Source organism: Siniperca chuatsi, linkage group LG1 (assembly GCF_020085105.1).
Source record: "Siniperca chuatsi isolate FFG_IHB_CAS linkage group LG1, ASM2008510v1, whole genome shotgun sequence".
NCBI classification, from domain to species: Eukaryota; Metazoa; Chordata; class Actinopteri; order Centrarchiformes; family Sinipercidae; genus Siniperca; species Siniperca chuatsi.
Window position 1 is genome coordinate 5,628,607 of NC_058042.1, and position 13,549 is coordinate 5,642,155.

The 13,549-nt window shown below is 39.4% G+C and overlaps 1 protein-coding gene across 5 annotated transcripts in view; it reads left to right on the plus strand.

Annotated features, from left to right (window-relative positions):
* LOC122883571 (protein kinase C-binding protein NELL1-like) overlaps positions 1-13,549 on the plus strand; it is a 279,566-nt gene that overhangs the window by 23,007 nt on the left and 243,010 nt on the right. For all 5 annotated transcript variants that reach the window (XM_044212754.1, XM_044212493.1, XM_044212666.1 and 2 more), the window contains exon 3: positions 9,909-10,059. In XM_044212754.1, coding sequence (XP_044068689.1) covers positions 9,909-10,059 — 151 coding nt within the window. The remainder of the gene's footprint in view (positions 1-9,908; positions 10,060-13,549) is intronic.

The window sequence follows — 13,549 nt, forward strand, 5'->3', positions numbered from 1 at the left end:
CAAAGAGGACTGTACTTTGCGGTCTAGTCTTTGACTACTTTTCAATTCTAGCATCATTTCGGGAGAATATTAACAGTAAATAAAAATATTAACCGGAACTTTAAGTTGGCAGTACCTTTTATTCCACCCTGTAGTGTCTGCATGTGTTCCTGCAGGCTGCATACAGCCCCAGCATAAAAGGCCCAACCGATAAGTTAGGGCAGCCTGTCTGCAAAACACCCGCTGCTGCTTCTGCTAATACATCTCTAAAGGCAACTCAGATGAGTGCATAAATGTGTTTATCAACTCAGATCTTCCCTCATCAGAACTATAATCTAAGAAGTTAAGAGGACAAAAGGGAGGGGGACAAAATTGGGGTTTTCTGGGGACATGTTGCCCCATTCCCAGTGGAAATTATGCCCTTGAGTTCAGTCTTAAAGCCCTTACCAACCCTGGCTTTTGTCTACCACGAAATTGTTCCAACATGTAACTTCCCCTAAAACCACAAATTGCTGTTTTTACATTTTCTGTTCATAAATAGGTTAAACAAACAAGATACATAATGTAATTAAGCTTTAAAGTTGTTGGTAGACATGTTTTTTAACTTTGGACGAAGCCAGGCTAGCTGTTTCCCCCACTCCACAATCAATCTTCCTGACTCGTGGTTGGATAAAAAATAAATACACGTATTTCCCAAAATGTCGAACTACTCCCTAAAATATAGTAATAATAATTTTGACTTTTAAGACTGCATTTTTTACATTTTTTTTTTTTTAAATTTCATTTATCCAACAAAGCTCTTTTTTTGTTTCATTCAGCAGCTAAATGTGAACATGACAAATTCTATATCAGTCAGTTCTCGTACCATCTCTTATGTTTGGTCTCTGTAAATAATATTATGAAGAGCACGGTCTAGACCTGCTCTATAGGAAAAGTGCAATGAGACATAATTATGGTGCTAATCTCATTTCATACCACACACACACATGCACACTAGGGCATTCACGACTGCTGCATTTTAGTAGTCATCAACTACTCCCAAAAAGTAGTTGACTAGTTGATTGATAACTATAGATTTTTTTTCACCCAACGACAATGATCAATTTTTGTCAAAAAGGTCTCCAATACAACCAGTAAAGGGTTAACGAATGTAGGCGGGACCAACCTGGGTAAAGGTGAAATAGCAGAGTCCTTGATTGGCTCTGAGAGGCTGTTTACAAATGAGCCATGATCTGATTGGACTAAACCCCCAGAAAGCTTATCTGAGCCAGAGATTCTGACTGCAGTAACAACGCCACTGCTTCCTTGCAGGGATAGCGGGAGTCTTTCTTTCTCTAAATACTTTACATTCTGTTTATTTAACATGGCATAACATAAAAAATGATTGTTCAAACAAATTTATGTACAACAACCAAAGTTATGTCTCCCTTCGGTCGTTAGAAGGCCATCTGGAAAGCTCTGAATCGGCTACTATGATGTACTATGATTAGGCTACATGCTCAAACTGTTTGAAATACAAGATCAACTTTGGCTATAACTCGTGAAAGTACTTTAGCAATCTCGCCAGTAAACACATATGTCCAGAGGTTGGATAAAGTTTACGAATGTATTGACTTATTGCAATAAACATTACTGATAGTGACTGATACATTGACACAGCAGAATGAGCTGTCGTGCTTCTCCTCGCTAACATTGCCGCTGCTAGTACTAGCCATAAGTTGGCATAAGCAGGTGTAGCTTATAAACTTATGCACAATGCTGGTACTGTTGTGGTACTTCACGGTATGTCTTACATATATTGCAACTGACAGTTTTATCTGCTCAGGCATTTCCACACTGTTGATTGTAGTTGAGCATTGGGGCGCACAGCCATGTTTCTTCTTCTTGCTCTTGCTGCATGTCGCTGCTGCTTAGCTCCACACACTGCACAGTATTAAAGTCAAGCAAGCATGACAACAATGACTTGGCGTCAACAACAACTACCCACAGTGCCCCCAGCTGCATATCTGCTGTAGATGCATTGCCACTGCTTTATTACTGCACCATGCTAAAACCATAGATGAACGATTAGTCTACAACGATGCACAGTGTCGACTAGTCGATTATTGTACACTAACTCTGCATACAATTCAAGACTGGTTTCACAGCCTCACTGCATGTTGTTTGGTTTGTGTTTGAGATACAACATGCAAATGTTGCCGCCCCTGGAGGAAATCAAAAGGGAAGTTCATTACTCTAACCAGTATGTAATATTCCTCTGGCTGGATTTCATATCAGGGCTCTGCATTACCGTTCTTTAAATGGCAGCCGATGACTCTCCCATGGATGGATGGGCTTTATTTTTCTGAGTTTCATCCTTATTTACTGTAATCAAACTGTACTCAGTCTGATGGCTTGTGATAAAGAGCTGTCAGCTCTGTCGGAGGCGTGAGCACGCCCTCTCAGGATGTTATGGCCCGTCTCATTAGATTCATGTCACATCACATCACACGAATAACCTACCAGATAGAGCTTACAGGTTTTTTAATGTTTACAGTCAGGTTATCTACTCGCAAAGGGAAGGGAATCTTGAACTGAATCATCAATGTTTTATCAATTCAGATTTATGAATATTTCAGCAGCTGAGGAGTTCTTCAAATGCAAGCCAAGTCAACTTAGGAGAGACTTGCTGAGAGCTCGACTGCGTTTGTAGGCTGCTTGACATGCACTCACAGTCTCCTTTGCGTGCATCAAACTCCTTCTTTGTTTTTTGTATGAACACTGTTCACTTTCTGTGGCTTTTGCCAGTTTCTAAACCTTATTCGACATTCCTTACCATTTTGCTGTAACTGTACCACTTGCCTTGAACTACTTTGTACAGTTATTTATTTGGTGATTTCTGTTATCGTCTCTGCTCCTGCATTTCTTAGTTTGTTGCTCTTTGCATTTTGCTTTTGATGGAAAACTGTACACTGAATTTGCAACATCTCTGCTTCAGCTGTAGTCACAATGAAGTGCCATCAGTTGTTGCTGTTGACATACATATAGATTTTGTTTTAAATATTATCTTGAATCCTTGAGAGTTTTGTGTGTGTTTGTTTTCCATTTCCAGTCATGCCTCAGTCCTTTTATCTTGAGTTCCAGCCCAGCCCCTGTTCTGCAGTCCAGTCTCTCTGCTTTTTACTCTCCACTGCAGACCCGCCTTGAGCAGCCGAAAGCAGGCTAGCTCCTCGGGGACAGTCTGCTGTGTACTGGATGGATGACTGGTTGGATAGCTTCATGTGTGGATGTACAGATGACTGGAGGGCTGGAAGTGTGGAAATAAAGATGACTGGCTTCTTGCAGGATCAGAAAGAAAGAAAGAAAGAAAGAAAGAAAAGAAAAACGACCATTTTTTACATGCTAGGGAAATTATGAAGGAACTGGCATATACTGTATATTTTTGTTCATATATATTTTCTTGAGCTGCCAAGTAAGCATTTATTGCCGCATATGAGCCACCATAGATGATTTGTGAGGAAGTAAGTGGGATATTTCTTAACAGGTTGTGTTGTTTTTTCTGTTTTTGGAATAATTTGGTAGTTGACAGAGACAAATGAAGATTAATACAAAGGGGGGGTATTAAACAAAGGTCCTCTCGTGCTATATTTTTTATCATTAATGCCATGGCAACTAAATTCTGAAGCAGTAGAAAATAATGTCCAACGTTCATATTGATCAGAACAAAGTGCTGACCAACACAGAATGCTGAAACAACAAAAGTAATAACAACTAAGTCTTCTGTCAGGACTGCCACCAGTTTTAGCAGTGTTAAATAATAAACATTTAGGGATTGGATTGTTTGCCAGTATGCAATGCAAATGAATTATTTAATAGTTCAGTATATAATTCAGATAGGGACTCCATGGTATTGCAAGAGTTTTGCTTGTGGCTTTCTATTTGAACACACATCATTCCTCATCTGTTAATTTACTCCACCACTACTAGAGATACAAAAAACAGGAGATTAATGCTAGCCAGTTAGCTATCAGGATAAATTTCACTATGGAGTATTAGTATTAAAAAAAACTAGTAATTAACAACATGGCATGGCTTAGTTACATCCTAAGTAAACGAAATTGGTTGGCTCAACAGGTCAACTGGTCGCAACTGATGCCAGAAAACCTTGATGTGTTATTTTTTTATTTATTTTTGAATGTTCCTAGCTGTAACCAGAACCCAGCAGCCTCTGAGCAGCTGCCAGTGATGGTGAATGTGTCACTGCAGGGACTGTAAACGTGTGACATGATGATAGTTACGAAAATGAAAAAAGGATTTGCTGTATGTAATTGTAAATTAAATATCTTTGGGTTTTGGACTGTTGGTCGGACAAAACAAGTTATTTGAAGATGTAACCCTGGGCTCTGGGAAACTGTGGAGGATAAATCAACAATAAAAAAAAATATATGTTAGTTGCAGCCCTAATCATTTTCTTTTGCCTGTACCTGTAAGATTTTAAGTGATTCTTGTCCCTGCTTAAGGGCTGTATAGTCCAAAAATGGAGCATAGCCACTTCACCATGTGCCACTTTCTTAACACTTTCTCTTCCTCGACCACTTCTCTCCTTCTCCTCTGCTGCACTGGAAGATGGCTCGCAATGAAACTCCACTGACCTCATTTCATAGCATCATGTCATTTAAAGACGCCCGTAGCACACATTGTCAGAAACAGACAGAAGTAGTAGTTAAGTAGCTGAGATGTGTTAATGCAGCCGAATGCGAGTGTGATAAATTTACTGATTTTTAGGAGAGTTAACATGATTAAAGATGCCGAGTGTGTTTGGGATTTTACAAAGAAAACAATATGCTTGGGTGTTTTGACACTACAATGCCTTGAGAAGCGTATTGCTGGCACCGCATATAAAAATGGTGCTTTCAGAGCTAAAGTTGGCTCTCTTTGGATGTAATGTAACTGTACTCAGTTAAACGGCAATGTTAAATAACAGCAACTGAAAACAAAGGGGTTTATCTCAGTTTGCATTTCAAATATTTAATCAAGCAGGGTCCTGCATCAAGTGCAGGTGCATCTGTGATTTGCCCAGACAGCATTGGTACAATCTTAAACATTTTCTTGCCAGTTGCTGGCCTGCTGGACACTGCTAGAAAACTCTCCCCTGATCTAGTTTGTGCCCTTGGTGAAAAACTTGAGCCTAGTACAGTAATGTGCTGTGTGACACTGGATTTCCATATCAGGCCAGAAAGAAGTCCACACAGACTTGGCTGGCTGTGTCTTTGGTGAGTGAAGTCTCTCCGTACCACTGCTGAGCTCCTCTTCCTCACTGCCAGTTAAAGAGGCCATCTGTAAGACTTAACCGAGCTGGGGGAGGACCCGACAGGCTCCTGATTAAAGTGATGAGCTATAAAATCGAGAGGAGGGGGGAGACAGCCGGCTGCTGCTTGCTACACTGAGCTTCTTCTTGTCTGCTGGGAGATGAACCTTCCCGCTCTACCTGTTTCCTCCTGTCACTGTAAATGGGTTTGTTTATGTCTACAAGCCTGAGACTGCTGTACAGTGGAGACTGTTAGGGTGCACTGCTTTAGTTCGGCTCCCATCATACTGTTGATCCGTCATTATTAGTGGACTATTGAGATGTGACCACACACGCAGTTTGTTTTCTTTGGTTTGAACCATTTTTGTAATTTTGGTTTCCATTGGACAATTACGTTTTAAGTGCAACAGAATTTGTAAACAAACACAGACAAACCTTTGGTAAACTATCATCTTGGCACTGTGTGTGGGTGTCAAATTTAATGATGTAAAGTTTGTGTGTACAAACCCTTTGTCAAACAGCATCTGTTAGCATTATGTCTCTCTCTCTCTTATTACAGAAATCTGTAAGCAGACTGCAATTAATCCAAATTATGTTGGAAAAATACAACATATTTTCAAACAGATCCAAATTATAAATCAGGATTCACTAACCATTCTGGTGATACAAGTCTTTAATAGACTAACTAACTGTTTGCTCAGTGTAAATGCATGAGTGAAAGAGAATGTCAGGACTTAATATGATGATATGATGACTGAGACGGCACTTTGTGACACCGGCCTACTCAGATGAGCCACCCTTGTGCAAAAAAAAGAAGCACAATTCACGGAAGTCATACAGTCTTGTTTGAGGATGATTTAAATCTTATCTCCTTTTGGAAGAAAAATAATCTTATCAAACACTATTTGCATTAGGTTATTAAACTTGTTTCAAGTGGTCTTGATTTTTCTTAGTAAGATACTCAATCTTTTTTCAGCCAGAGTTGAAAAGAAACAATGGTTGGTGCATGGTTGTCACACTCATATCCCAAACATCTAATAAGAGGCTTTGCTTTTTCAAAGAATCAGACCAATCTTCAGGTACAAACTAGGCAAGATAAAAACAACACTCAAATTATGCCTGTACATTTAGAATCATTGTCCTGTTGTGTCTTTGTCCTAGAAAAATATACAGTAGAAGACATTCTTTCATGTATGCTGCTGTGTTACTAATTTTGTATTATGTGCTATGTCCATAAATGTCTCTTTTTAAATATATACCAGCATTAGAGCCATTGATTTCCTCTTTTTAATATTAAGTTTTTTAAGAGTTTCACTTGCTTACTCAAACTGACACCTTTTCTTTCTTTCTTTAAATCTAACTATGGGATTGTTTTTTTTTGTTTCCTCACAAAAAATGTACCCAAAGAGACTGTTGGTCACTGCTTAAAACAACCTAACCTACTTTTTCCTGAAAAGTGACCTCTAGTGGTCATGTGTATAATGACTTCCCTCTCCCACAGGGAAAGTTGGGAGTAGTGTGACGTATTATAATGCCACAAAACCTTTCAGGAGGAGATCACAATGGATGGTTACATTTCAATGTTGTTAGCACATTAAAGTTCATGTTATCACATGGACTTAGAATAAAAGGGAAATTCTGGTGTTAAGTCTCAGCATCTGAGCCAGAAGAACCATGGATCTTCCAGTCCTGGCATTACTTTGAAGGGGAATAAGTTTGCTGCAGAAAAATACAGTTCAACTCCCATTCTCATTTGTAGCCAAGCTCATGTGCACAGGAATTAGAATCGGCTTTGGTTTGTTTGCTGCCTGTTTTAAACGGGACTCATTACTATAATTTGTTGGTATTGATCATAGCTGTGAATAGTGTGAATTTGACTGTATTGCGCGCTTACACAAGGAGCGATAGCTGCAGTTTAAATGGGATTGAATTCTTATCATCAACCGCTAAATCCACTTTGTACTTTACACTTATTGTAATTTTATACTTATACCCACTTGGTACTTAATTTATCTGACCTGTATTGTAGTGTATTATATTTTTGCTTAGTACTTCTATTCCTGTATGCACTGACGTGAGCTGCTGTAACAAAAGAGTTTCCCCTCTGGGATCAATAAAGTATTTCTGATTCTGATTAATGTGGAGACAACTTGTTGACCTTGAAGCACAACACACATCTCCTTTTTTCACTTGTCTGTCAGGTGAAGGTAAAAAAACAAACATTGACTTGAAATCTGACAGTATCTTCACATCATGAAAATAGGGCCAGTGTCTCTGCAGATTTGAAGGAGTGATCTAATGAATCTCGGGGCTGGGGGAAGTGGCACTCGATCGACTGGGCTGTGACAGCGGGAACGCTGAGTGTGAGGGCAGGCAGGCCACTGTCACCCTGGGGAGTTTTAAAAGCCCTGCGCTGAGACAGCCACAGGCCCCTCTCCAATGACTGTCTGTCTGTCATGTATATCTGGGAGTGTGGAACCACAAGAGCCTCTCGTTGAGATCTTTCCTCAGTTCTGGTGGCTCAGACATGTTTACTATTTAAGTTTCTCAGGTTTCCTCCTACATGCATGTTCACATACTCAGAAAATGCTTACATTCCTAGACTTGTGAGGACTATATTCACTACCAAATCCTAGAGACGGCAGAGTCTTCTTGTCTGTCTGATGGTACAAAAATCATTTGTGTGATGTTTTATGCAAAAATAAAATAAACAAGTACTTTCCAGTCCCGGCAGGGTTAAACTGACGGTTTTCATTGTCAATTTAACGTTTCAGGGTTGACAGAGACGTATTTCCCTACTTGACTGTCAATAGCCAGATGTTTTGAAAAGCTACTAAGCGTGGTCAGAACTCACATGAGGAAACGCTGATTTGTGAAAGATATGATTGGCGGTGTCACTACATCCATAAACATCCTGCCTGATCTCAACAGAGATGAGAAGGAAGCAAGATGCATCCATCTAGTCATTGTTGACATATTTCACTAAAAAAACAACAAAAATGTAAACATCATGGTGGCCCTAGAGGAAAGGTCAGAGGATCATCAATATGAGTACGAGTCATCCACCGTGGACCATGAATGTCTCTACAGGATTTTATGGCAATCCATCCAGTTGTTGACGTATTTCAGTCTGGATCAGTGGTGAACCCAGCGACCGACCGACCAACAGACCGATGTTGCCATCCATAGAGCCATGCCACTAGTGTTGCTAATAATAAAAACAGTTGAATATGCTTGCTAAAGCATTGCAATTATCCAGAGCATACCATGTTTGCTTCCCTTGCAGGCAACCACTGGTTTCAGTCATTTTCAGTATACCATGAAATCAACTTGTACTGATTTGTAACTTGCATAAGATATGCAAATATTTAATCACAGTATGCCTTAAGTTGCCTTACTTCTTTGTGAATGTTGATGCAATAGAGAAAGAACAGAGGGGGGAAAAAAACAAAAACAATAGAGGGGGAAAAAAAGAACAAAAACAAAGGCCAAAACAAACCATTACATTGCTGATACATGTATGCATCCATGTTTTCCAACAGGCTTTATGCTAACTAAACTTTTGACCCCTCTCTGCCACTATTATTGCTGACTCACAAACATCACTGCAATACTAATTACAAGCAAATGGGGATTTCTATATATGTAAATGCAGGGTCACACACAGACTCAGACTGTTATGGTGTGATTTATCTTGTTTATTGCTGCATTAAATGTCAAAAAGTTGCATATCACACTGTAGCTTTGGCCACCATTCATATTGTTTAGAATAACATACCAGTAATGACGAGGTGCAGTTGCATAGATCTGAGAATACGGCAACATTGCTAAAATAAGTCAAACCTCAAGGTTAAAAGAGAAGCTGAAAGCAGACGGTAAAATTATGACCCAAAACTGTCTGTTGTAAACATCCATCAAAGTTTACAAAATAACTGGTTTACAAAATCCTGGTTCAATTTTGACCTACCATACTTAGCATAGCAATAAGGGATTATTAATGGCATTTTGGGTGTGCTGGCTAAACCGTTGGCTTGTTTACAATCTGTCTAATCGTCTGACTGCTTGTGGTTTTTGCCCCGTCTGGCATGTTGTAGCAATGTTGCAGTTTTTCCAGATCTGAGCAATTACTTTGGGGAGTACAAAATTATCATAACTGATATAAATGATTGACAAAACTACATATGTAAGACTGAAATTGTAGTCAAGTGGAATTATCCTTTAAAAGAAAAACCACAAAACTGTAGGCAAGCGCTCTGTCCAGAAGTAGCTGGATTTACCAAAATCTTTATTTTTGCTAATTTTCTCCTCAAGAGGATATAAAGTTCTCTTTAGTGTAAACAAACACACACCTTTATGCAAAGTTTACTGTCTCAATTTATATGCACTAGTTTGATGTAAGAAGCCTGTTGGCATCAACAGATTTTTTTTCAAACGCAGACTTCCAGACAGAAGTGACAGAACTGATGAGATATATTTTCAAAGTGTAAAGGTGTTACTTTGTGTTTCACCATGTGTGATTAGCTAGCTTAATATGTTGCTCACAATTTTGGCAAGTACACATGGAGAAGGCAGACAGCACATCGCCCGTGAAAAGAGTTTAAACAAGCTCATGATTTCTTTCCATTTTACTTTATTCCTTCAGATGTTGGGAGAGCAGTTCACGCCCCGGCACACATCACAGAGAAAGTGGTGCAGCTGTTCAGAAGTAAAAGTGAGTTTACCTTCTTGGCCTCCATCCAGCAGAAGTCCTCCACATCAGGAGTCATATTCTCCATCCACGAGTCAGAACACAGGTAATCCATCTGTAATCCTCTTCATTTTGGCCTGCAGCTCCTTTTCTGCACAACTTTACTTCCACGGGTTACAGAGTCCTCTCGTTTTAAATTAAACCCAGAGATGAATTCTCATCTCACTCATAGCTGTTTGCAGATGGCTGTTGATGAGGTGTAGTAAAGTAAAGATCAATGTGAGATTACTCCACTGACTGTGTAAGTCAGCTGGTGATGGGAAGTCGACGGGTGGAATAATGCAGCGTTTCCCCCTGTGTGCTCAGGGCAGAAAGATAACCTTCCATGTACTGTGTCTGTAAGATGAATGTGAAGTACTAAGCAATACCAAGCATGCTGATAATGTTAAATTTTATTGTAGAATGCTGCATAAACAGATGTACAGCATCTCTTTCTATGGCTATTGCGCTGATAACTAGAACATATGGCCTTGTAACTGAGCTGCGATGAACTACCAGAGTACAGGTAAACATATTTTTTCTCTGAGTAATAACTTGAACATTGGTGATCTCTTCTTGACTGTTTCAAGGAGTCTTATTGAATTTGTTGCAATGGACTGAATGAACTGCAGAATGTGATGACTGTATGACATCAGCGAGTGGCAGCAGCAAGCTCACCCCTGGCCCCCTGAGAAACTGTACAACTGTGGATTGTTTTTAAAGGGCAGGCAACATTGATTTTCCTCCACTCCACTGAAGGTAAAAGCCTTCAGTTCTGTAAAACACGCAGTCAAAGTGAGCATTCAAGGGAGTGTGTATATGTGTTTGCTGGAAGTCAAGACAAAGGCAAAATCATACACAATGGAAGAGTGAAGTAGAGGGTCCCTCAACTGATGGAGAGAGCTTTAGGGGGAAGACTAGACTTCTAAAATGTAGTAAACAAAGCAACCATTTACTCTGCACTGAAAAATAGTTGCGGGTTTGATGGATGTACTTCAGCTTTTATCATCAGACAAAAGCTATGTTATGCTAAGTTAAAGCTATAGTACTTCAAAAAAGTAGCTTCAATATTGGAGCTACTTTAAACAAATTCAGCTCAAACGGTCAAACATATGACAACCTTTTAAGACCCATAAAACTTTTAGTTGTAAGTATTAATAACAACATAGTATACACATTTTTATGTACAAAATCTGTAATGCGCTTATACTACCAGAGTTAAATTTTTAAATTTTTAATTGTTTTAATTTCTCAATGAGACATAGTACAAACAGGTGACAAATTAGACAGACATAGAAGTAACAGTATACAGACATTAACACAAGACATATCAAACAGACATGATTTGAAGATGATACAGATTTTATGTTGTTTTTGTTAGTGGGAGTAGTGTATGTGTTTGTGTGCATGTATGATAGTGTGTTTGTAAGCGTATATTCATAACTGTGACTAGTGGAATGTGCAGGTACGTGCGAGTGCTGCTTACATGTTAATACATCAGTAATAATAAGCCTATACGGTAATATAGAATCCACACATATATCATAACAATGACATGGGCTGTTCTGCATTGTGAGGACATTAACATTGCTTTTAAGTATATTTTGCTGATGATGCGTGCGTTTATTTTGGTGAAGTTTTGAATGCAGGATTGCTACTTATAACAGAGTATCTTGTGGATTTGCTTTACGTAAGTAAAGATTCTGAATACTTCAATCTCCACTGATGTTTTCCACTCTTGACGAGAAATGTGTTGGCGCCTGCTGTGCTTTTAAGGTGACCCTGAGATTTGCTTTTGAGTCCCCTGTCTCTCTCTCTATCTCTCTGTCTGTTTCTCCCCGTTTCTCTCACGTTACCTGCAGGCATAATTGCCACACAGCAGGCTAGCCAAACAAGAGCGAGGCTAAATGGAGCCAGCTAACTGTACTGTCCTCCTCCTTCAGGCACAATGACATACACCATGCAGCATATGTAGCTCGGAGGAGTGCTCAGACTAAGCAAATGCTGCATTAAAGGCACTCAGCCACGCTCAAACACACCCAGTTGTCAGATATACTGATACCTAAGCCAGTCTATGACATTCATTATTGATCAGAAATAAGTGGTTGGGGTAGGGTTGTTGACTTTTAAAGGGTCTGTTCACCCAAATTACAACAAGACATATTTCTGTACTTACACACACTGGTTTTATTTGCCAATTTGCAATAAGTCCTCCAACAAAAACAGCAAAATACATAGTTTATCATTGGCTTCCAAAATGAGGAAGCCAAATGTATTCTGATCTCATGCCTCTATCGGCAAGACGACATTTGTCAGTGTCTTCCAAAACCATTACAAAAATGATTCATGACTGTTTTCTGATCTGTCACCACTATGGTTGAGGTTTAGGTAGATTTAGGCACATAAACTACTTGCTTGTTACTCAAGATAATCCACAGATTTGAACTTCATAAAATCACAACAACCACCTCAACCATTTGAGTAACTGGTTCATGATTTCTGGAAAGAGACATTGCTGTTGAGTTTCTCAAATGTATGTTTTTGCCACTTTGAGCACCACAAGCCGAGTGCCATATAGTTCCATTATATTCAGAAAAGGCAGATATCTCTACAGCCGTTATCTCCAAAACTCTGCAACTCACACCAAAAAAATTTGGATGGATAAATAGCACTGCAGGTAAGAGGAAACATATGTATTTTTGTTTAAGTTTAGAGAACAGTTGTGGTCATGCTGAAAAGAAACCAAAGTTTATGGTTGGTATAAGCAATGGGATGTTTACTATGTCTTCCACGTCAAAGTCAGGTTTGTTGACCCATCCATCCACCATAACCTCCTGCCTCAGAGGATTTGCAGAGCTATAACTGTCTCTGTTCACAGTGAGATCTGTGGATTATCCAGAGTAATGCAATACTGTTTCTGGAAAGAAAAATTGCTGTTGAGGTGGCAGGCATTTCAAATGTGGATATCTCAAACTCTCAACATATAAAACTAAAATTATCTGCATGGCCAGAGACCATCATAAAAGAGAAAATAAGCTTCCTTTCTTGTAATTTGGGTGAACTTACTCGTGTAACATTTACAGATGAAATACAAACTGAATATTTTGACATTTATTTCTTAAGTATAACAGAATAAACCTCCTGTCAGTTATCTGATTCAATCTTTCATTTTCCTTCAAATATTCTGTATTGTTGAGTATCATAAAGGAGATATTGGGATGCAAATCTAGCCCATCCAAGTCGCAGCAGGCTGAAGTTATTTTGAGATGAGCTGTTGTGTGAGCCAGACCGCCACACTGTGAGTGTAATTAAATTTGGTGAGATGGACAGAGCCTTGACTGGCTTGGTGCAGACCTGTGCTCCATTGTGACCAAGGATTTGTTCTCAACCTCTGAATCCTCTCTGAAGGCCCTATTAGAGCCCTTGGCCGATGCCCATTCTTTGCCATTATAAAACAGGCCATCCATTCAGCCACCTAACAGAGTGCTAGCTCTACCACTCGGCCAAATCCAATCACACATTCCGTCTCTGTCCCTTCTTTACTTCTTCATCTTTCT